The 26,439-nt window shown below is 39.6% G+C and overlaps 1 protein-coding gene across 1 annotated transcript; it reads right to left on the bottom strand.

Annotated features, from left to right (window-relative positions):
• Positions 1-1,787: 1,787 nt before the first annotated feature.
• Positions 1,788-21,246, bottom strand: MRPL39 (mitochondrial ribosomal protein L39). The gene is made up of 10 exons (XM_044750693.2): positions 21,053-21,246; positions 20,096-20,302; positions 18,145-18,284; positions 16,029-16,128; positions 14,994-15,061; positions 12,258-12,370; positions 9,670-9,735; positions 8,591-8,744; positions 4,557-4,604; positions 1,788-1,891 (listed from the first exon to the last, which is right to left on the bottom strand). Exons 1-10 carry the CDS (start codon positions 21,114-21,116, stop codon positions 1,844-1,846), a joined length of 1,008 nt encoding a protein of 335 aa, XP_044606628.2. The 5' UTR covers positions 21,117-21,246; the 3' UTR covers positions 1,788-1,843.
• Between the last annotated feature and the right edge of the window lie 5,193 nt (positions 21,247-26,439).

Raw genomic sequence — 26,439 nt, forward strand, 5'->3', positions numbered from 1 at the left:
AATGAATGAATGAACAAATGAATGAATATAACTCTATTAGTATCTTCAGAAAGATTCACAGAGATACACCGTATCTGATAAACATGAACATGTGGTTAAGTTCGGTGGCCCAGGATTTCGCTGGTTCAGATCCTGGGCGTGGATATGGCACTGCTCATCAGGCCATGCTGAGGCTTCGTCCCACATGCCACGACTAGAAGGACCCACAACTAAAATATACAATTAAGTACCGGGGGGATCTGGGGAGAAAAAGAAAAAACAAGAAGATTGGCAACAGTTGTTGGTTCAGGTGCCAATCTTTAAAAAAAAAATTTAAAAGAAACAAAGAAAAGTTTAATTGAAAAGGTGAGAATATAAATGCAAGAAAAATGAGAAGAGAAAAATACAGAAGACCAATACAGAAGACCCAAAATGCAACTAAAAGGTGTTACAAAAACAGAGAAAGGAAAATGGAATAAGATTTAAAAAAAGAAAAAGAAAAATTTCCTAGAGCTCAAAAGGGATGTTAAACTTAAAAGTACCAAGGAGAATAACTGATTAAAGATCTAGGTACAGATATGAAATTTTAGCACTTTGACACCAAGAGTATTAAGGTCCTAAAAGTGTCTCGGGGGAGGAGGGTGGGCAGCAGGGGAAGTGAAGAGAAAGGCAGGGTTGCAGAGAAGAGATTACATAAAAAGCAACAAAATCAGACTGCTATCAGACTCCTCATTAGCAACATCAGATGCCAGAAGATGACTGAGTTGCTTTCAAAGTCTTGATAGGAAATTATTTTTAATCTAGAATTCTATACCTAGCCAAATCGTTGATCAAATGTCTGTTGCAAAACAAAGCCACTTTAGACATGCAAGCGCTCACCTCTCAGACACTTTTTTTTAGGCTGGAACCTACTACGCACTCCAATACAATGAGAAAGTTAATCAAGAAAGAGGAAGATTTGGACTCTAGGAAAAAGTAGATCCTACCCAGGGAAGAAATAAGATCTTCAGATGAAACCTGTGCAGCAAGCATGGAAAGCAAAGTGCTGAGACTGGGATGGGAAGAAATTTTTTGGCAACATATTTTTACCAGACCGGTAATCAAGACTTGCCCAAGGCCTGGGCAACGGGCACTCAGACACTGCTGTTGAGACTGTCATTTGGCAAACCCCTTTGGAGGCAAGGATCTGGGAGCATCTGTCAGTAATTCCCTACCAGATATCTATTCCTACAAAATTACTTACATGGGGGGCAGTGCAGAGTCTATAAGAGCATGTGAGTGAAACTACCTGGGTCCAAATTCCAGTTCTGCTATTTGTCAGTTCCCTGCTCTCTCAGTTTCCTCCTTTATAAAATGGAAACTCCTTCTCAACTGGTTGCTGTGAGGATTAAATAAGAAGTTCCATGTGAAAGGCTCAGTACAATGACCAGTGTGTAGGAAATAGTTAAATGAGCAAATACTAAGTTAATCTGTCTATCCAGAAAACACTTGCCATTTTGCACAAGGATGTTTACTGTACTGTTTAAAATAGGGAAAAATGGAAACAACCAGTACCATCCTATTTATGTTTTTAAAAGATTACATTTGTATTTGTACATATATGTTTATACATATTGAAAAAAGAACTGAAACAAGAAAACACACCAAAGTATTACATCCGGGGAGAAAGGAGGAGAGGGCTGTTTCTGTGTGAAATTTTTATTGTGAACAACCTAAGTTGTTTTATCCTTTAGAGAACAGAAAAAGTAAACATCAGTATAAATCCTAGGGAGAAAAAGAGAGTTAATCTTTATAAGCACATACAAACATTTCATAGAAAACTTTTATTTTAATTCACTATACATATTTAAATTTCAGGAAGTTACTAGGGAGATGTACTTTCCTCTGTAGGTTTAGTTTGATCTTCAGTTACCTGTAAAAACATGAATAGCTTTACTTTTCTAATAAACACTTTCAACTTTACCCTTCACCCGCCATTTAAAATCATTCCACAGTCCTTCTCTTATAATGACCCTCTGTCTTCTCCTTCAATAATAATTAGTATAGAAAGTTAAGTAGAAAGAGAAGAAAACTTAGAAGGCCAAGTTCTCAATAGAAATTGTCAAGTAAAGTACAACAATTACATTAAAAATACAATCTGAGGCATATATCTAGGCTTCTCAAGTTCGTCATTTTATTTTCCATTTATAAAATGAAATCATTAATACAAGAAGAATACCAGCGGTGCTGCAACAAGCCATTTTAAATGAGTCTATGGTGTTGGGAGAGAGAAATCCATTTTGAACATAGCATATTACAGGTTTAGTAGAAATAGGTATCTGTATGTCCATATTTCTATGCTAGGTCACTCAGAACACATCAAACAAACACAGCTCAACTGTATTCCTCACCACCCCAAAACCTGCCCCATCTCCTGCATTATCTATTCAGTGAAGGGTTCTGCTCAGCTGCCCAAACTCGGCATTAGAGAATCCACAGTTCTTGACCTGCATATTCAATCAACAGTGCTGTTAAGTCTGCCTAAGTAACTCTCACAGCCATCCCCCATGCCATGCCTGAACTGTAGGATCTCACCACTGGCAATCCCCCTAGTAGGATTGCTGGTTTAAGTTGCAGCTATCTTCCACGCTGCCCACAAAATGCGCTTTTAAACAGGAATAGGTTACCAACAGGTCACTTCCTTGTTCAAATTCTCCAGTTACCTCCAATCACCTTCAGGAGGGGAATGCAAACTCCACATGATGGAAGACAAGCCCCTCATATTCTATTTACAACAAACTTATTTGGATTCATCAGCCACACTGTATGTGACTGCACATTCACATTCATCTTACATCCACCATGCTCTCCACTCCTCCACACCTCTAGGCAAACAGCTTCCTCTGAGATAACCCCCAATCCATCCCCAAGCAATTTATCTGCCTGGCCTATTTTTATTAAAACCATCTTAAGAAATACCAATTCCTGGGAACCTTCCTTAACCAACCCCCCAGCTTGGTTTGGGCCCTTCTCTCCTGTGTGCCAGAGCCCCACACGCACATTTGAGCTGTCTGCTTTTAAGTCCAGTTATCCCTTAAAGTAACTTCCCTGAGGGCAGCAAGTAGGTTTTGCTCGTATTTGTACCTAAAGTTCCTGGCATAGAACAAACACTCAGTAAGTCTGCGTTAGCTGAATCAATGAACCAGGTTTAACCTACTCCCTTTGGACAAGCGAAATGGATAGTGGAAGAAGGAAACTGAACTAGAAAAAAATGTTACAAAAACAGTGACTCACTGATTTCTAATAGATTCTCTAGGTTATTGTCTTTACTTCATTTCTTCTCTAGTTTCTTAATCTAAAATGATTACTGTGACCAAGCAAAGAGACAAAGTTATCCTATCCATTCAAAAATACTTTCATCTCACGAGAAAAAGAAAATGACATAACCTTTACATAAGAACATTATGGCTAAGTGCCTAAACAATAAATTCTATCTGTAAATTCATTAATAAAGACTAGGTTTATGCATCATCATGAAAAATAATCAATAAATATTTATTGGGTAACCCCCAAATGTGCCAAATGTTGGGTAAAATTTTGGGTTACACATATACAACAAACCCTGAATGGATTAACAGATCGAATGTAAATGTACTAGCAAAAACAATCAGAAAATATGAGGAGGTACATAATCAAACAGAAATTATAGGAATGGATATTTGTTCAGAGATTACTGAGAATGTTTCACGGAGAAGCTAAGACTTGGGCGAGGTATTGAAGAATGAGTAGGACGTAAATTGACAAAAGGAGAAGGGGAAACGGAGCCTAGACAGAAGAACTGTCATGAAGAAAGAAACAGACTTGAAAATAAGTTTGAGTTAATAATACTGTATTGTATATCTGAAAGTTGCTATCAGAGTAGATTTTACAATTTCTCACCACAAAAAAGAAATTGTAACTGTGAGGTAATGTACGTAGTAACTAACCTTATTGCAACTAGCAAGGGTTTATGAGGCCAGATTACACAGGATAGTTATCAGATAATGTAAGTAAAAGATGAACATTTGGCCTATGAAAGAGAGACCAGGAATAGTCGTGGTCAAGAAATCTAATCATTTCTACTTGTGAAACCTAAATGCTAATGACAGAGAATAAACTACACCAGCACTCAAAATTTGGTTTTTCAGGACATTTGCACATTTAATCTGTCAAGAGTCAAGACAGGTTTAAAATATATCTGACAAATCTTAATCTTTAAATGTTCATTAAGTTTACAAACAAATCATCATAAGACTTAATTACCATCATTACAACCATTAGGGACTATTACTACTATATAGCAATACTCTTATTTCTCTTCAAGTTCTACAGTATCATTTCCAAGATATTAACAAATAACAAAGAGAAGTGCCAAATTACAACTTTTCTCTTACCAAAATACTACTGGGGTCAACAACCACAACATTGCTTTAGCTATTGAGACAACTAATTTACTCTTTTTCTTCCTTTCTTTCTCTCTTTTTTTTTTTTTGGTGTTGCTTAATTTCAATGAAAATTTCTTCATAAACGAGTACTCATTAGCTATCAAAAACACTTACCATTTTCCGAGATCTTTCCAATAGCTTATCCCATATCGTAAAATGTGCCTTGAAAAGAAAAGATTTACTATCAATTAAATACAGCAGTAAGGTTAAAATAAAAGAGGCTGAGTCTTTATATAGTTCTTAACCAAAACAAATACATAAAAAGCTAGGCAGTACTAATGAGGCTAAGTGGTTACAAAGTGGATTAGAGTAGGAGAAAAAGGTACTCTGTGGAACAGCTGCCTTGTTTGGTATTTAAGAAAAAAAGACAAGTACTGAATATGCCATTCTTCCTCTTTTGTCCTTCTTAATCATTACCATCGTAGAAAGCATTCCTTCTAATGAGAAGCAAAAACCTACCCCACTTTCTCGTAGATTTCAGTTTTTGCCTTAAATAACCAAATCCTCAAATCCTAAGTAATCACAGGAAGTTCATTAAGAACCAACTGTGACACCTTCACACTGAAATGACAGACCTAAACGATTTAGAAAATTACTCTAAAGAACAAGTAAAAACGAATGAAGACAAAAGTAAAATTATAGAACCAATTTCCTTAATCTCTAACAATCTTATATAGCAGAGGATTATCATAATGCATAAAGGAAAACTGTGTGAAGCGCATAATGACAATAACAACTTTATTAGGGGCTGGCCCGGTGGTGCAGCAGTTAGGTTCGCATGTTCCGCTTCTCGGTGGCCTGGAGTTCGCCAGTTTGGATCCCGGGTGCAGACTTGGCACCGCTTGGCACCCCATGCTGCGGTAGGCATCCCACATATAAAGTAGAGGAAGATGGACACAGATGTTAGCTCAGGGCCAGGCTTCCTCAGCAAAAAAAAAAAAGAGGAGGACTGGCAGTAGTTAGCTCAGGGCTAATCTTCCTCAAAAAAAAAAAGCAATTTTATTAAGTCAGCTGAAGGTGATACTGAGGGATGTGGGCGGGCCATTGACTATTTCACACTGAATTAGCTCGTAAACCCTAAAATAAAAAGCAAAATTACTAAATATGCACACACAAACCCTTCGGGAGAAAGAGCAGCAGGGTATGTTTGAAGGGAAAACTATACCTGACGCAGGTAGAATGAACAGGTAGTGCAGAGACCTTAAGATATGGCTGGAATATAATGGGTGATGGAGAAAGCAGTACGAGATGAAGTCAGAGAGGCAGGCAGGGGCCAGATAATGTAGGGCTTTGGGAGAAGGGTCAAGGGTTGGGGTTTGTTTACAAAAAGCCACCGGAAATTTTGGGACAGAAGAATTACATGATCTGATTTGTGTATTAAAAAGATCATTTTGGCTACTAAGTAGAGAATGTGCTGTGGGGGGCAAGAATGAAAGCAAGGGAGGGGAGTGAAAGAGGGAGTTGAATGAGGGAAGTAGTAGTAGACGAGATGCTATGCCGTGGATGGATTTGTGACATGTTTTAGAGTTAAGAGTTGAAAGGACTTGCTGATGGATGGCATGGGGATGGCCATCAGGGAAAAAGAATCGAGGATTACCTCAACCATCAAGGCAGATGATGGTGCTACTTACTGAAATGGAGAAAGCTAGGAAAGGAAACAGGTATGTGGAGAAAAATCAGACATGTAAAGGACACATATGCTAAAAATTACAAAATGCTCATGAAAGAGATGAAAGAAGATTCAAATAAATGAAAAGATACACTGTGTTCATAGATTAGAAGACTCAACATGTTAAAGATGTTCATTCTCTCCAAATTGATATACAGGTTTAATAAAATTCCTATCAAATTCCCAACAAGATTTGTTGATATAGAAAAGATTACCCTAAAATTAAATGGAAAAGCAAAGGACCTAGAATAGCTAAAACAATTTTTTTAAAGAATAATAACATGGAAGGAATTATTCTATCTGATTTCAAGAACTATTTATAGCTACAGTAATCAAGACTGTGTGATATTGGCAGGGGAACAGACACATAAATCAATGGAACAGAATAGAGAACCCAGAAATAGACTCACACAAATATGACCAACTGATGTTTAACAAGGGTGCAGAGGCAATTAATAGAGGAAGGACAGCCTTTTCAACAATGTTACTGGAGCAATTTGACATGTACAGGCAAAAAAAAAATGTCTCAACCTAAATCTCACAGTTTATACAAAATTTAACTCAAAATGGACCACAATGTAAAAATAAAACTATAAAACTTCAAGGAAAAATAACAGGAGAAAATTTTTAGCATTTAGGGCTAGGCAAAGAACTCTTAGAATTGACACCAAAAGTATGATCTATAGAGGCAAAAACTGATAAACTGGACCTCATCAAAATTAAAAATTGCTGATCTGCAAAAGCCTGTTAAGCGGATGAAAAGACAGGCAACAGACAGAGAAAATATTTGCAAATTATGTATTTAACAAAGGACTTGCATCTAGACTATTAAAAAACTCTCAAAATTCAACAGTAAAAAAGTAAACAATCCAATCAGAACATGGGCAGAAGACATGAACAGACATTTCACCAAGATACACAGGTGACAAGCACAAGAAAAGATGTTCAAACAATTGGCCAATAGGGAAATGCAAATTAAAACTACAATGAGAAGTCACTACAAACCTATCAGAATGGCTAACATAAAAAATAGTGACAACATCAAATGCTGGCAAGGATTAGAAAAACTGATTACTCCCACGTTGCTGATGGGAATGTAAAATAGAACTCAGTTTGGTAGTTTCTTAAAAAACTAAACATGTGCTTACTATTTGACCTAGCAATTTGCATCCCCGGGCATTTATCCAAGAGAAACGAGAACATATATTCACAAAAACCTGTACACAAATGCTCATAGCAGCTTTACTCATAACAGCCAAAAAACTAAAACAACCCAAATATCCTTTAACAAGTGAATGGTTAAGTAAACCATGGTATATCCACACAAAGAAATGACACTCAGCAATAAAAAGGAAGGAACTATGGGGCCAGCCCCATGGCATAATGGTTGAGTTCGGCACACTCTGCTTCAGTGGCCCAGGTTCGCAGGTTCAGATCCGAGGCGAGGAACGACACCACTTGTCAGCCATGCTGCGGCAGTGACCCACATATAAAGTGGAGGACAACTGGCAGAGGGGTTAGGTCAGGGCTAATCTTCCTCAAGCCAAAAAAAAAAAAAAAAGGAGCTGGGGGAAGACTGGCAACAGATAGCTCAGGGCTAATGTTCCTCAGCAAAAAAAAAGGAAGGAACTACTGATATACTGACACATGCAACAACTTGGATGAATCTCCAGAGAATTATGCTAAATGAAAAAAAACAATCCCAAAAGATTACATAGTGTATGATCCCATCCATATAACATTCTTGAGATGACAAAATTATAGAAATGGAAAACACATTAGTAGTTGTCAGGGGTAAGGAGGTGGGGGTAGGTCAGAGGGGAGCGGGTGTGAGTGAGTGTGGCTATAAAAGGCCAACATGAGGGATCCTTGTGAAGGAATTGTTCTGTATCTTCACTGGGTTGATGTCCATACTCTGGTTGTAATATTGTACTACAATTGGGAAGATGTTACCATTGCAGAAACTGGATAAAGATACTACGGATCTCTCTGTGTTATACCCTATAACTTCTTGTAAATCTACAATTATCTCAAAATCAAAAGTTTAATTAAAAAAAGAAAGGATTAGCAAGGGGTGGAAATATGGAAAATGACAGGCTTTGTCATTTTTTCTTTTGATGAAAGGATGATCAAAATTAGGGAGAACAACATGCCAAATGTAAGGCCAGAAGGCATTCCAGAAGGGCTTATCAACATGCACTCCAACACTCCTCAATGCACTCTCCACTAAACTAATTTGAAAAATTAAAAATGCTATCTCAATTTGATTTAATTTTTTCAACTAATGTCTCTTTTGTGAATTATCTGTTTACACCCTGGGAAAAATTGTTTTTAATCACAAACCTGAGTTTTACAAAATATTACTGTCACACAACTTAATGAAAATTAAGACATATATCCTTCAAATTGGTATAAAATCAAGACCAGAATCACACCCACACCCAAACTTGGATGCCCTGAAACTTTAAGCTTTACTTACTCTTAAGTGAACAGGTAAAGAGAGACCCTGGAATCTTCGTACAAGACTCGACTGGGTGGCTTGAAGATTGTGAACCGCTGACACTTCATACTGGAAACAAATACTCGTTCTTGGAATGAGAGGGCCCTCACTGACATCAATGAAGTCACCAAATCTAATTTGATTTGAAAAATAAACAAATAAAACCTCAAAATCGAATCATTTACAATAGTGTGGGAAAAAAAATCTATTCTTTCTCTTTGCTGCTACATCCCTGACATATGTCCCTACGTAGTCCCTAATCTACATCCCTACATGGATCAGTTCAGTCTCTAATAGCCCCGCATAACGGTCTCAAGTGAAGAGGCTAAAACTTGAAAATTAAAATCAAGTGAACCATTTTCTTAATTAGCATTGATACAGCGTGAAAGACGTTTAAGATCACTGAACACATCATGCTGTCAAGTGGATCCAATGTCCACACTGCTAACCAACACCTTTACAATAACCCACTGCAGCAGAGTTTAGAATTCAGCATGGAGGACAGATTGTGTCCAAAGAGCAGCTTTCTGGGGAAAAAAGCTAAGTCTGAGTCAAGGAAACATGAAGTTGAGAAGAGAGACACAGGCCACGAAGTCATTTTTGCATAATGCATTGTCCTACCTCTGCTCCCTGTGTCAGAAAGCACATTCAGATATAACTCACTTATATGTAAACGCAGGCAGTAACGAATTAGTCAGTATTCATATTTCTGTATACATGAATTATACTCAATTCACAGCAATGAATATTTTGCCCAATTTCAAAATTAACTCTTAAAAATTATTTTTAAACAATGGTTTTCAACTCGTGAAATGCAGAAATAAAAATAACAAACAGTAAAATGAGGAACAGAAACCACAACTGTTCCTGAAGGTAATTTAAAGCTTCCAATTACCACCATTATCAAAACAAGGAACAAAGCAGTAGAAAATAAGGTAATAAGAATAACAAGGTACAAATTCATCTTTTTCAGTCGTACACTACACTCAGGTAACAAACAATAAGGCTAAGCCTTCCTATAAATTAGCATAGAATCCAATATTTTTATTTTTACACACCTGTGTAGCTTGATTATTCTCTCAGGGTTCTGAGATGCCTTCTCTTCTATGAAATCTATTTTGTACCTAAAAAGCAGCAAAGAAAAAAAAGTTTAATTCTAAATATACAAAAAGGTGTTTAAAGACACATTCCCTTTCTCTTCCTCGTCAGCCAGAGTTGTTTAAAGAAGGGTCTGCACTTGGAGCCTCTCCTTCGTCACCTCCCAATCACCCCTCACCTCCTTCAATCTGCCACAGCCTCACGACCCCACCCAACTGTTCTCACCTAACCCACAGGGACCTCCTTGGTGCAAGCCTAACGGACACTTTCAGTCCCTATTTCCATTGCTCACCTCCAGTTCTCAAAGTGCCCTTTCCCACCAGCTTTTGTGGCATTCCTTACTGCATGCTATTTTAACTCTCTGGCCACTCTTGTCTTTCTCTGCCCTTCGAGGGTGCTGTCCTAGACTTCCACTCTGAGCATCCTCCCTGGGCGAGCTGCTTGACAGGCACAGCTTTAATTATCACTTCCGCATCTATATCTTTCACATCTCTGCTTCTAATTCACATACCTCTTCTGAGCCCAAAACTGTATATCCAAAACCCTTCTGCACATCCACTAGGGTGTTCCACAAGCAACTTAGACTCCCAAATTGTCAAACTAAACAAAAACTTATCCCCTCTTTTCCCACCAAACTTTTTCTTATTTCTGAATTTCCTAGCTTAGTAAATGATGCCACCACCTACCCACGTGTCCAGGTGAAAAACTTCAGAGATTTCCTTGATTCCTGCTTCTCCCACGACAGCCTTCCATCCAATCTATTACCAAGTCATGTCAATTCCAATGCCTAAATCTCTCTCAAATCTACACAATTCTGTGAGTATAGCTAATAGCACAAATGGAACTGCACAGCCCAGGTTTAAATCATGACTTTACGACTTACTACCAAGAGCTTTGTCTATTGACCCCAGAGTGCCAAACAAGTATTACCTGTAAGTGGTGCAAGGTTGGGAAGGATTCGTTTATGCAAAAACATCCACTTACTGCCACATCCCTTCTCCTAGAGCCCCCCCATGCATTAGTGAGGGAGCCGATTTTCCCTTGAATACTTGTCTCTCTTGACCCACCTCTAAGAGATGCTCCTGTCCCCTGGGAGCCAAATCACTGAAAGTTCCCCCTGCAGCAGAAAGGTCAATCACTGATCCACCTTCAACCATCCAAAACTCTCTGTTCCCTCAAACTTGCCCCAGAACTATCCCTACCTTCCCCCACACATTCAATTGAGTTATCCAAGTTCTAGAAGCCTCTACTAGACTTTGACATTTCAGTGGGAAAAGGGACATCTCAGTGAATGTGGAATGAAAGTCTGCAGTACACTGTCCAGTATGGTAGCTATGGAGCACTTAAATGCAATCAGTCCTCACTGAAAAGTGTCTGACATGGAAAACACACAGTAGATTCTGAAGATTCAGTATGAAAAAGAGAATAGAAAATATCATTACTTTTTTAAATATTGACCACATGTTGAAATAACATTTTAGATATGTTGTTTAAATAAAATGTCTTATTAAAATTAATTTCACCTTTTCTTTTAACTTTTGTTAATGTAGCTACTAGAAAATTTAGTTATATAGATGGCTCACATTATATTTCTAGTGAACAGCATGACCCTAGAATTTTGGCACAGCAGGTGACTTGCTATGTTCTGATAATCCAAGGAATTTTCTTGTAGAATTAATGGTGGTCTGGTTCTATAGAACTATTTGCACTCTAGTTCAGTTAAAGGAGTATATTCCTACTACTTTCTAAGTACACTGGTTCCAGGATATGCTAAATATTATAAATTATCCCCATGAGAATTTGTGCCTCAATTTATAAATACTTAAAGAAATTGCAATCTATAACCTTTAACAATTTGCAGGTGCATATTTTGGCATCAGAATCTAGTATTTTTAATTTTTGGAACACAGATTTCCCTTTCTAATTAGTTCTAATTTCAATTACATTAATATTAAAATTTAGCTTATGGTCTTACAATTTGTAAAATAAGGTAAACTGATAGTTTTCTGAGAAAGAGAACTGAGAAGCCAGGCAGCAGCTAAAATGTTGGCAGAGAAAATCCATCAAATGGATAATTCCCGTGCAGAAGACTATGGCCTGGCTGTGTAAACATTTTACTCAGTGCTTAGCTCCCTCCAAACCCCTGGCGTTTTCTCTCTTACCTTTTTCATTTAAAGAGTGGAAGGAGTAGAAGGAAAGGCTGCCAAATGCACAAAATAATAGTTTCTTAACGTATGCTATCACTCTACAGTGTAAGGAAAAAGGGGAAACATACGATTACGTTGATATAAAGAAGACTGGCCGAAGACACAGAGAGGTAAAACGGTGAGAAAACTATGCGGGGGGCGCAGGGAGTGAAGGGGCGGGGATGGACTTTTTCTCAGGGAAATGATGACATGAACAAAAGTAAACAGGCTAGTGCAGAAAGAGAGATCTTAGAGCTAAAAATAAAATGGTGTCCTAGATAAAAATTCTCAGGAGTTGAATTTTCTTCATTACATATAACTTTGGGAGGTTCAATCTTGCTTTAAAAGAAGCCAACACTTACTTGTTGTGTTGAAATATTTCTAATGCTACTTTTGCGTCAACTTCCAGAGGTTCAAACGGAAGATCTTTATAAATTAAAGCACGAGCATCTTTTGTGAAGGAACGCAGGTTCTCCTTAAAAATGAAAGTATTAACCTTTTGCAACAACTTATTTAAAAGTATTTCTCCATAAGGCAGATAAGATAAAATTGTATGCTTAATATTACAAATCCAACTAAAACAAAAAGCAAGAGCAAATTTCTTAGCAAAGTTACTAATTTGCAACAATTAAATATTTGGACCATAAAATGTAGGGTTAGCAATTTCTCCCAACTCTACAAACTATAAAACTTGTAATTTACCTGTAATTATAAGATATAAGCCTGTTTGAATAATAATTAAAGATAATCCTACAAAGAAATGTTAATAAACATTTCATTCAAATTATACAACCTCATGTTTATTAAAATGATGATGCAACAAGTCGAAATGTTAAAAAACAAACAGTAAGATACAAAAATTTGTTTACACTATGAATAAAACTAAGTTTATTAAATGCATGGGGAGAAAACTATTGTTTATGTGATTCAGAAAGTTTCACTAGGAATGTAATATCATCATTGGCCCTGTCCAAACATAGCATATATCCAACATAAGTTTCTGTTTAATGAAAATGTCAATTTTACACAATTAAAATAATTGATTAATAATACACATTAACAATGCTTATGAAATTTTTTAATAAAAATAATTGAGTTTTCATACTATAAATCATTACTAATACAGAAAGGATCAAGCACTATTACGCACATAATTTTTGTAATAAAATTCTTTCCATAAATTTCCTATTACACTTTTTTGCATGAAATGACACTTCTCCATTCTTAAAGGGATAATTTACTGCACAGCAAATCTACATTCATGGTTTAATATAGCTGATACTTGAATCTAACTCCTCCCCACTTTCTCTAAGCCATCCACCCAACCACAGTGCCTTCAATTAGCTAGTAAATCTCTTTTTTAAAGTTTTATCTTTGAAAAAAGGAAAAGGAGACAGCAAGTTTCATAGATAATGAGAGTTAAATCTCGATCTCATTAGTTTTTAATTAACTCCCCCAATCAAGTTAAAAATCTCTTCTTAAATTTGGGGACATATTTGAAAAAGAAGAAATTACATTGACACGAGTCCGGAGACCATGAAGAACAGTTCCAACTCTTTCCCTGGCCCTCCTCCTCAGCTCTCTCTCTCTCTCTTCCCTCTCTCTCTCTCTTCCTTCCTTCCTGTCTCCCTCTTCTCTTCCTCTCAATATTAAGCAATATGGGCAGGATTATACAAGAAATAACTTCTCAAGCCAGAATTTAAACCTGGATGTGTCCTGACTCCAAAATTTTTGCTTTTTTATTTCACTAAATCTGAGATGTACCACTAGCAAAGCCCTGGTGGTCTAGTGGTTAAGACTCGGTGGTCTCACCGCCACAGCCCAGGTTAATCTCTAGTCAGGAAACCACACCACCCATCTGTCAGTTGTCAGACTGTGGCAGCAGCATGTTGCTGTGATGCTGAAAGCTAGGCTACCAGTATTTACCAGCCGGGTCACCCATGGTGTACAGGTTTCAGCGGAGCTTCCAGACTAAGACAGACTAGGAGGAAGTACCTGGCCACCTACTTCTGAAAAAAATTGGCCATGAAAACTCTATGAACAGCAGGAGAGCATTGTCTGATATAGTGCAGGAAGGTGAGAGGATGGCACAGAAAGACCAGGCAGGGTTCTGCTCTGCTGTCCACAGGGTCGCTAGAAGTCAGAATCAACTCGATGGCACCAACAACAAAAGATGTACCACTAAGGAAAAAATACTACCAATCATAAGATCCTATCTACTGTAAGACACATTTGTTTTCAGAGATATTAAAACATGAGAAAAGCATACATGGTGGAACTGATAAAATGGTATGCTATACCACCTCCCCTTTTCTGATCTCGACTTCCGGTCTGTAGAAAATACAGTTTTGCTTAATTAAGAATTAGGCATTTGCCTATTCTCCCCAGTCTAAGTCGCTAGGCTTGACTTGTGAAAGCTGTCAGCACCCCCTATCTACAGAGCACCTGATCTAGATCATCCTTGTCGGCCAAGCTCCTGTGGTTACTCACGTCCCAAACCAGCAAGGAGCACCCTCATTATGAAGGCAGAACATTCATAAAGAGTCTAGTTTGTTGCTGTCTAGTTTGTGGCTATCTGGGTTAGCTTTGTCAAAGTCTGATTCTTTAATTCACAAACGACCCCCCGCCCCCTCTCTCAAAGTAACCCTTGTATATAGTGAGATCTTACAGTATGCAACAGGATAAAATGGTTTAGGGCACTGGTTTTCAAATTGTGCTCTGGGGATCGAAGGAGTTAGGCTCCAGGGCCCCCACCCCAACATCAACCGAGACAGTTAAGCTTCTATATCTTATATTCTGGGCATCTTGACCACTAATTAAGGAACAGTACAAGGAAGAAAGTACGTCAAGAAAAGTTCAAGCAGGACGTAAAGTTTCCATACAACTGACCACACTGTTGTGAATACCCTCATTCATATGCCTCTATCTTAAATATACTGAAAAAGTAACAAGAAAGATGGATAAAGAGACAGACAGATAGACGGAGATTCTTTTAAATTTCCTCAACGTGCAGTATCAATCAAGAATACTAACACAGGAATCATTCTAACAAAGAAAGGCACAGACCCTAAAATTAACACTCCAAAGAGTGTACTTACTTTTGTTGGCACCCACTCATCAAGTCTCTTATCCAAAACGACATCATAGCAGAAGGCTCCAGCTATTACTGGAAATACAAGCAAAACAAAAAGCCACATCAAATCTGTTCAAGTAGAAAGCGACTAACTCGCAACAAATGAATATTTTGACCATAAAATGAAGGGTTAGTAACCTGTCCTAACTCCACAAATTATAAAACTGTAGCTGTCATCCCAGCTGCTTGCTAGAGCTCTACCAACCTTCCCCATCCAAAAAATTAACTCACCTTTTGTTAACCCAAAATCACTAGTATTTTTGAACTCTTCAAATTTTCTTTGGAAATATTATTACTATAGAGATTTCAAATAGTTACTAGATAGAAAAAGTCCAAAAGAACAAGATATTTAATAAGGAAATGAATGACTAAATGGATATGAAATGTTGAATTTCTTTTTTAGTATCTCCTACATATCCTTATTTCTGTTGTTTGTTCTTAGAATCATTTATTGAGCTTTTCAAATATTTTTGGTGTATATACCCTTACCTTTTACAAAAAAATACAAATGTGATCCTACCACATATATTGTTGAAAATCTTAGTTTTAGCAAAATTACAAAAAGTAATTCCATTTCCCCAAAATGGTGTCCCTCTCCAGAATCATGGTTATTTATGGTGAAATGGTACTAAGTATAGCTTTCTCCAGAAGTCTATTTATACTCCCACTTCCTCCTCCTCCACACATTCAATTTGGAAATAAAAGCTTAAAGTGGTAAGAAATAAACAGTGACACAATGAATTTACATGAAACTCACATTCAAGAGAAACATTCTCCTCTAATTCTACTAAGTATTGACCTCTAATAGTCAAATACAATGGATTCTGTTAGCCATACATAATAAGTGGAATGTATGGATGGTGGTAATTTAGATTAGATTAGAAACGAACTCTATACATCAAAAATAGGTACCAAAATATTCAAGAATTACAAAAAGTACATATATATATTTAAACGTGATGTATATATACATATATATATATTAATATGTATACATTACCAGGAACTTCTGGAGCTCTGACCAAACTGACCACATATTCATCTTTGAATGCCCTCTCTATCACACAGCCCATCATCATGGCACAAGAACGCCAATAAGCCTAGAAAAATAAAATGCACACAAACATAATACACACCAAGATTCACTGAAGTTTCTTCAACATTAAAAGTTAGGTTGCCTTTTGACTTAGGAAATATTTCTCAAATATCTCTCCATCCTCAGCGCATAGTAATAGTTACCACCAGGCCACGACATTAACCCTGCCAAGTAAAACCCATGAAATGAAACACCAACTCTGTGTTGTCAGCAATGTTTCTGTGCAAGGTATCAGACACTATAATGTTTATCAACCAATAGATAGTTTTACTATCTGGTAGCAACTTTATTTTTAACCAGGACAAAGTTAACTTGTTAACAAACTTGTGCTAAAGTAAAATAAATATATTAATATATAGCTGTTTATATCATATATAAATATGGAGGACAAACTCAACTTTTAAGGATTATTTATACTGCTATCCCATACCTAACATCACATACATCCACATACATCACTCAAATTATTCTTATTTATAGCAAAGCAACTTCACCATTAACTGGGCTTTCAATTTATTAGCACATTTTTAACCATGGACACGCCTTACACGGGTATCCATGCAATGACCTTATCAGAGTCATAAAGAGAAACAGACGTCCTGCACCATACCTGCCCATCTTATGCCCTGTACTGGCCCTACTATAACTGAGCACTTGACCTTCATAAGCTCTTCTCCACATCGGAGGGCTAAAAGAGTGGGCTCACTTGGTTGACAAGTGGCAGAGACTGCTCCAGAATGTATTCTATAAAACTACATAGCACGCACTAAAAATAAATCCAAACCTAGGCCTCAGAGGCAAGTAGCAAAATGTACTTCTTCATCTACTTAAATGTTTTCAATGTCTATCGCACTCCAGAGTCAGAATGCCTACGTTTAAATCCACCCTCCACCTCTTCCTAAACCAGTAACCAGTTGAGTCAAGCTTCTGAACCTCTTTTTGCCTCGGTTTATTTATCTGGAAAATGGGGATACTAGCACCTATTTTATGGGATTTCTATGAGGATTAACTGAGTTAATACCTGTAAACCACTTTAAGACAGTGTCTGGATACAGAATAAATACTCAATGTTAGCTACGACTATATCAAGTCTATCATTTTCTTGTTTAAGTATTTCATTTCAACAAATATTTATTAAACACTTACTCTATGTAAGTCAAGGACTGGGTTCAATAAGGGACATGATCCCTGTCTTCACAGAGCCAAGAATCCAATGCATTCAACAATTCATAGTACAAGGCAAAACTAAAATATTCTATCTAGAGACACCAGCCAAGTGTTGTGAAGCCCTAAAGAAAACAGGGATTCATTCCGACCAAAAGAAACCGAAAAGGTTCCACAGAGCATACGGCATTTTAATTGAACTATGAAAGATAAGAAGGATTTTAATAGGAGGAAAGAAAATACTCAGAGTTGAAGGACGAGCATCAACAAAAGCAAGGAGGATAACACAGCATAAACCATCAGTGACCAAGTCCACTAGCGCGGCCGGAGCAAAGAGGAAGTGGAAAGATGCAGTAGGAGGTGAAGCTCGAAAGGCAGCCTGGGGTCAGATCATGCAGGGTCTGGAAGGTTATGTGAACAGTTATCAGGTAGGCAAGTTCGTGAGGGGCAAGTGACTATGGAAGACTTCAGTATTAAAAAAGGGGGGGTGGAAGACAGAGTTGAAAAGTGATTGAAATAATCCAGAGAAGATGGTCAAAGGCAGAATTCAAGCAGCAGCAGTGGGAATGAAATCACCCACAATATAGACAGTGATCAATAAACGTAAGGTGAACCAAGATATGAATGTAGAAGTCACATAACTTCTCAAACCAAAATACAGAGAAATGGATGCCGCTGGTGGTTTTTGGACTATGAAAATGCCTAACTTAACAAGTAAAACATTGCCCCTCTAGCACCGTACGACAATTGACATTGGCCATATCTACACATTTCATACTCCGAAGACAACAGATTTTAATAAAAAGGAGGAAAAAAAAGCTGGAGTTGGGGGAGGAGAACGTAAAGACAGAAATACCTTATTCACTTCTCCTGGATCACGATCTTTGAAGGTAAGGAACTGAATCTCACAGGACTTGGTCAAAGGCTTATACATGTCCCAAGGCTGCCCGTCCACGAGAGCCAGAATGGACTTCCTGCAGTACCACTCACTCAAATCTAGGAATTTCAAAGAGATTGAAAGTCTAAACCAAACGAAACTCAAAGTGAAAAAGGTTACATGTTTAAATGATACATGAAGAAATAAAACATTAGAAAGGCAACATTCTGCAAGCTGTCTTTTTTTAGGAGAAAAAGTACTACATATTACATCTGTAACCAGTAAAAAAAATAATTCCCAACACACCTAACGTATTGCTGATTATTAACAAAGTTACCCAAACCATTTACAAAAATCATTAGGGCTAAGTCTAATTTGAAATTAATTTGTCAATTATTAAGTAATAAAACAATTTCCAAGAGCTACATTTAAATATTCAGAGAGCAGTATCATAGACATATTTGGATATATGTACACACAACTTAGAAGAAAATGGAAAATATACACCCACAGTAAATCTGTTCTAGATGGGTTCATGGTCTTCCTCCCAAACCATCTCTTACTTTTCCATGGGGACTCTTCAAGTTAAATACTGTAGCTACCAGTTTTTAATCATTAGAAGAATTCACATATAAGCCAATCAGCTCATCTGTTCTACGATCCCAGAATGCACCTCCAACCATGATTAGTGGTTTTTCAATTACACAGCTACTCACAGAAGTGAACTACAGGGTCTAATTATCAGCGACTACATAAGTTACAGCAAGGCAGGGACCATGTGTATTTCATGTGTATATCCAGAGCCTACTACAAAGCCTGAAATACAGTAGGTATTCAATAAAAGTTGAGTGAATCATGAGCAAGTCTCGGGGCGGGGGTCATGCTGAGGGTGGTTCAGAAGCTTCAACTCTACACGTAATGTGTATAAAGCTCCCGAAGGGCCTGAGCTTTGTCTTATCTTCCTCTGTAACCCTAACACCTATCATATGGCAGAGGGTCAAGAAATGCTTACAAAACAAATAAGTAAACAATTATTGTAAGCACTAATTCAAGTGCTAGAGTAAAGGAAGACTGAGCGTGTACATTCTATAGGCCAGCTGAAGCTGATGACCAAAGTTGTTAACTTCTTAAATGGAACCATTACTGAGTTTTCCAGAAGTTTAAACAATGCAGCTACTCATACATACGAGTGAGCACGAGGGTGTACATATCTATTTGGAGGTCTTTCTAAATTTAAATGTTACCAGTTCTATCAAAGCTACCATAAAAGCATTTTGATCACAAATAATACAGAGAGGCCCTGTTCGCTTCATTTCCACACCAAATCACACACGGGGTGCAGTTATCTCTCTCAAGATAGGAACAAAACAAACATTTTTGCCCAAATCACATTCACCCCATTGTACATTTCCACTCACACATTTACCACATGTACGCGTAAATGTAAACAGAAACACAACACACGCACAAAGAGGCAAGTGAAAAGCAGAGAAATGATTTCAGTTACGCTAGAAAGAGCTAGAAAGGAAAAGAGGTCCCAAAAAGCTGGGCATCTGTGCCAGAGCCATCCCTTTGTCCCCAAATCCTTTAAATCCTGCACGCTGACTGCTCCCATTACAGCAGACTGCGGCCTACCAGCGAGCCCACTGGTAACGATGCTTTCAGGTCGGCTGCTCCTACCAGAAACAGAGAACCCACAACTTAGCCAGATTCAGGCAAGTCCCAGAACAACCTGTGCTTTACAGGGCCAAGCTTGCAAGACCCACAGCACCCTCAGGAGCTAAAGCCAGTGAACACACAGTAAGATGCCCGATAACGGAGAATTTCTGCCAAGTTTAGGAAGCGATCACAGCGCCTTGTCTCCTCTGCCCCTGTTCTCCTGCACAACTTGTGTACAACAGTCAAAACAGCGTCCCGATTTGTTACTTACGCATGGCACAACTATAGGGAGTTGAAACGTTTTTATTCATCACAAAGACAGTGCCGGGGTCAGTTTTCCCAACATGCTTAACTTCGATCTTCTCTGTGCGGGGCGTTAATGATAACTGCCTGTTTTTCTCTTTATTAAAGACATCATTCCGCATTTCTATCAGTTCGGTCGGTGACAGCTGAGAAGCTGGCGATGTTGCTATAAATCCTGTGTAGAAGTCACAACAAATAGGACTGAAAAAATGAGTAACATACTGCCGATCCCATCCTGTTCCACTCCCGCATCGTCATCCTTCCACAAGGAAAGAACAGGAGGAAAAGAACTTTAAAAGTCATTCTCCAAACTTAAAATAACGCTTTCTCATATTAACCATTAAAACGCCAACGGAAGGAAACTACGGCTGTCCCAGATCCGCACCGTTACTTCAACTTTGCTCTTTCACCATCAGATCCCTATTTCCCATCGATTTCCTCTGCCATATTCCACTCTGTGCTTTCCAACAAGGGGCAAAAAATAACCAGGAAGTGGGGTCAAAACTAGAACAGTCATTGGGAAGGTGAGCAGAGTCGTCGCTGGGCAATGTCTTGGGGAGGACAAGAAAGCTCCAGGAGACTGGGGGTCCCACGTCAAAACTACCAATATCCAGGGCGAGAAATGCGAGCTTATTTCACACCCCAAATCAGAGGATTTGGCAAGGACGGGTATTCCAATGGGAAGATGGGAACATCTCAGCACCTGGACGCAGGCTCCTTCCCAGAGGCGTCCCCCGCTCCTCCCCGACCCCCGCGCCCCCAGATCGGTCCCCCAGGCCGGGAAGGGGCGGCCGCCCCGGGGGCACTGGGGGACCCTCCTCCGCCTTCGGCCCCACGGGACCTCCCAGGCCCCGCCTCGGACCCAATCTGGACAGACACCATCCTCGAGGCCTCGCTCCCCATCCCCACGGCCCCTGAAACTCACTCCAGCCGGGCCCGCCACCGGGGGCGGCCCGACAGAGCCGCAGCCCCCAGGCCCCCACGGCCATGGCCTCCCTCTCGGCCGCAGGAACCGCCGCGCGCAGGTCCTTCTCCGTCCTCCTTCCCGGAAACCGAGCCCGCGCGCTGGGTTCCGTGGCACAGGTCCGTTCCGGACCCTGCGCTCGGGCTGCGCGCCGCCGCCAGGGGGCGCCTTGGCGCCTCGCTGAGGGTTAGTGGCCGGAGGGGCGGCGTCCCCGAGCAGCCACATCTTCCGGGGACGCGGGGGGTGAACCGGAGGGCACCTCGTGGGCTCCGCAGGGAAACAAGCATCTCTCCTGGAGGGGCAGAGTGCGACACACGCATCCCGCTCCGCGAATTCGAGCCCAGGCGGCTGTGCGAAGCCCGTACTTCACGCAAAGAGTATCTTGGGGAGAAAAATAGGGAAAGACGGCTTCTGTTCACTTTCGTTTTCAGGGTGAGCCCGGCTGACCGTGCCAACGACGTGGTCTAGGTCGTGGCTTAACTCTCGGTTTTGCAAGGATGGGTTCTTAGGTCTGCTGGAGTGGGTCTGCGCCCAAGTTCCCCATTTAATTGGTCATATTAATATGGACCTCGAAACACGTCCTGTTGACCTTGGAGGGAACTTTGTAATCCGTAGGGCTCTTTACAAATTATCTAGATTCGTTTATATAGTATAAAGAGAGAGCATAGTAAAGGCATCCTGGGACTGAATTTTTGTCTGTTGTTCGCTGATGGATCCCGAGGGCCCAGAACAGTGCCAGGCACACAGTAGGCTCTCAGGAGATATTCGTTGAATGAATGAATGTCCTTGCAAAAAAATTCCAGAGCCATGTCTAATTCCTTTGTGTACCAGGATGTTATTGCTATTGTAGTGTGGAGACCTGAAATTGGCCACCCCAAGATATGTCTCTTTGGCATCAGGATTATTTGAGGCTGATTGCTTTTGATAAACTGGGACAGGGAAGGAGGAATAGAACTTGCCCTTTGTTAGGACACGTTTACGTTTGTAAGGTAAATCTCTATCTGTAAAAGGTGCCTCCCTCTCTGTACCAGGAAGAAGAAAGGCAATGACCTTCTCTCTAGAAACTCTTAGTCAATACCAAAGGAAAGGACTTAAATCTGCATTTTATTGTGCTTCTCTGGTAACCTCCTGTAACTGACTTCCCTCCCCCTCCCAAAGTTGGCATTTCTTTAAGGATTAAGCATCTTTCCTTAGGCTAGGAACTGATGGCTGCGCTCACCTGTGACCGCCCAGCTCCAGACAATCGACTTGCCTCCTGCTACGCCCTCTGAGACAGCAGACCACTACCTGCCGTGTCCATCAAACGCTGTGCCGACAGGCAATCTTGTGACTATTGTGGGAGGGACATTTCAATCACATGTGAAACACCCTGTTTGGGGGTATATAACCACTCTGTGCACCCCACTTCTTCAGTGTCCTTTCTTCCTTCGGGAAGAAAGGCCCCGGGCCATGGTTCCTCATAAAGCTTTGTTTAATTTTCTCTTGCTGTTCTGTCTCATGTGAATTTAATTCGTTCTCCGGCCAGACAAACCCACATTTGGGAAGAGGAAATGTCTTCCTCCCCTACAGTAGTAAGCATTCCATAGGTGAAGTATGGAAAAGGCTTTTATTCAGAGTTGTTTAATGCTGTGGCTTTACTCAGGTTGTGTAAATTTACAAATTCCGCCCACGGCCTTTTCTCCCTAAGCTCTTTGACTTGCAATGGGAATACACCACCACCAGGTGGAAGTACCTGCTAAGGAACAAATGCTATGATAAGCCGACTGTCTCCTTGGCCCAAATTTTACATTCACAACTACACAGGAAAACTTAATTATCTTCACTTTTAAAATGAGACGCGTACCTTAGTGGCCTAGTTTGGATTTAACCCCAGTCTACATTTCACTAGGCCACCTCACATTTAAGATCCTAATGCAGGGGGGCTTGGGGGAGGGCACAAAGGGTCAAGTGGTGTGCCTACAACGTGACTAACAATAATGTACAACTGAATTTTCACAAGGTTGTGAACTATCATAATCTTAATAAAAAAAAAGATCCTAATACAAACCATGAAATATACATACATATGCATATATGTGTGATGTGTATGTATGGTGTGTATCTTTTGCTTCCTCCTTAGATGTGCATACAATTATTTCCTTGAAAGCTCTTTGTTTCACCGGTCTTTTAGAGTCTGTCCCCATTTAACCCCATCTAGTTGCTTTCAGAACATTTTAGAGCAATATTTAAACAAAGCCTTGGAACATAAATTTAAGGGTGTTTAATCATAAATCTCATTGGGAGCAGTAATTGGAAGTCATAAGTATCACAGAAATTAACTTGGTTGGAAGGATGTTAGTAATGATATTGTCCAATAAATATTAAGCATATGCCAGTCATATTGAACTTATGCAATCAATCAGGTTTATTAATTCTCACAACCTACTCATGCAACAGGCATCACAATCTTCATTTTCCAGGGAAGGAAATTCAGGTTTGAAGAGCTTGAGGGACCTACCCAAGGTAGATCTCTGGCCAAGAATTCCCCCAAATATTTCTTTACTCCAAATCTCCTTTCTTGGGGCCAGCCCTGTGGTGCAGCGGTTAAGTGTGCACGTTCTGCTTCTCAGTGGCCTGGGGTTCGCTGGTTCGGACCTCGGGTGCGGACATGGCACTGCTTGGCAAAAGCCACGCTGTGGTAGGCGTCCCACGTATAAAGTAGAGGAAGATGAGCATGGATGTTAGCTCAGGGCCAATCTTCCTCAGCAAAAGAGGAGGATTGGCAGTAGTTAGCTCAGGGCTAATCTTCCCCCAAAAAATAAAAAATAAAAAATAAATCTCCTTTCTTGCTTCCTTCTTTATCAACCTTCTTCCCAAATTTTAGTCTCACACCCTCTCAATCTCTCTCCCAAATAAAAATAATCAGGTCTGTGGCAGTAAATATCTAAGGTAGCCTGAAGCATCTTATTGTGCCAGAAAGCAAGAAGATACTCAAAGACAACAGAAACGCATTATAAGGACATAGGATCCAGCTTGAAGTGGACTCCCATTGTACAAGTTTAAGAGTTTAAATAGCAAAAAGAATAATGACCAAGGACTATAACATTATATATGTTAAAAAAATCCATGAGTCCATAGTGATACTCAACGTATCAAAATAACTGAAAGCGAAGAGTGGAGAAGTTTTCTTCCAAAAGAATGCCAGATAATACATAGAGTAGGGGAATGGAGTAGTAGTAACAGACTGGGGAAAATCACCATTCTTCAGCTACTAATGTAATAATTGATTCTGGAAGGGATCATCTGTGAATACCAAAACTAAGGGCAAAAGTTTTTTGGGGATCAAGATATTCACATCGTACCTGAGTATCACCCCACAAATTACTGACAAAACACAAAAGGGTAAAGGAAAAGTTTCACTGGACACATCTGATGGATACCACCTTAACACAGGGTCAAATTTACCATCCCCAATATGGGATAATCTGACATAATTTGTGCCTCCCAGTTGTAATATAAACAACGTCACCCATGTAGTATTCCTACCATAAACATTTAACCTGAATCTTAAGAATTATGAGGCAGAGAAATCAGATATATCTAGAAAATTATACATTTGGCAAAGCAACTGACCTGAACTCTTCAAATATATCAGTTTCATGAAAGATGGACCCAAAAAAGTCAGGAAACTGTTCTAAATTAAAGGAGACTAAAGAGACATACAACTAATAGCTGCATATGTTTCCCACGTGGATCTGGGATCAGAAAAAAAAAATTACAAAGGACATTATTATGACAGAAATTTGCACATGAACTGTATACTAAATAATATTATCGTATCAAAGCTGTATTTCCTGGATATGATAATAGTATTGTAGTCATATAGGAGAAAGTCCTTGTTCTCAGGATATAATGTTGAAATATTTAGGGATGCAGTCTCATTATGCCTATAATTAACTCTCAGATGGTTCAATAAAAATAGTGGCTCTCTATCCAGAGAGGGAGCAAGAGAAATTAAGTAAATGTGGCAAAATGTTCACAACTGGTGAAGCTAAGGGAGGTGTTGATTGTACTCCCCTTTCAACTTCATTCTGAAATTTTTCAAAATAAAAAGTTGGGGGAATAATCGCAGTGTTTTCAATCACAAAAGTTTGCGTTGCTCCCATCGCACGCATGTCAGTGGCAGCAGCTACGGGCCAGCTGTGACTCAGCAACTTTATTCTAGAATCCACGCTGTGGAAGAGGCTCCTACCTGGAACTTGTGCTTCTGTGGGGGAGGGAAAGAGAGCAAGGGCTACTCCTTGCACTGGCTCTTTAGAGCTTCTGGTCAGACTCACCTAGTCCTGTCTCACAGCCCCCAGGTTCCAGCAAGTCCCATTGGCTGCAGGCGGGAAGTTGACTCCTTCTGCAGGGAGCCAGTGAATGAGGGTATAGAATTCTTCAAGGACGAAATCGAGAATCCAATAGTACAGTAACTTTCCCAAGATTACAAAGATGAGCTGGGACTCAAACTCAGATGTCCAAAGCCTATGCTTTCTTTTTTCTCAAACTCATATTTTTTTTAACTTAAATATTTGACTACATCTTCAAATTATTTTACATTTCCTTGCTTAGAAAATCAGGAAAAAAACAATTAGGAGGGAAACGGTGAAAAGTTTCCCTCGGGGCTCTTTGCCCCATTTACAAGTTCTTACCCAAACCTCACATGGGATACCACTGTTACTAATTTCTTGTGTATCCTTGAGAGTTCTTGATGCCTCTCTGAGCTAACCCAAATATATATTCTTATTTCCCCCCTTTTGGACCCAAAATGCAACATATCAATCACAGGGTTCTTTGCCTTGCAAAGCTGTGTTTTTAATCAGTTTGTATTAGTCCAGGGTCCCCTGAGGAAGAGATGCCAAGATAGAGTTAAATATGCAAGGGTTTTATTAAGGGAACTCTCCGTGAGAGAACAGGGGAAGGAGCCAAATAGGCTGAGCCCACGGGAAGCAGAGAAGAAAGGAAGAGAGAGTGGAGGCATTCTTGACTGTCCACACAGCCTAAAGAATCTTCATCAAGGCCGTGGGAAAAGGGAGGTTCTTGAGCCAAAGGCCATCATCAGAGGGGTCCCAGTCTCCCAGAAGTGGCTGCCTTAATATCCCCACCATGCTCGGTCTTTGGCTGGGAATAGTGGGTGGGAAGCAAGAGGTGTGGCCTCAGAGCAAAGATGGCCATGGGTTTCAGAGCTCAGCAGCTGGGGGTCTCGGTCAACAAGGCTCCCTGGAATTGGAAGTGTATGAAGTAAGTGGCATTTAAGAAATCAAATAATTAAAGAAGCACTTGCCATGCAATTTACATTTCCTATATAATAAACACACACACATACA

This window comes from Equus asinus, chromosome 18 (genome assembly GCF_041296235.1).
Source record: "Equus asinus isolate D_3611 breed Donkey chromosome 18, EquAss-T2T_v2, whole genome shotgun sequence".
Classification (NCBI taxonomy): domain Eukaryota; kingdom Metazoa; phylum Chordata; class Mammalia; order Perissodactyla; family Equidae; genus Equus; species Equus asinus.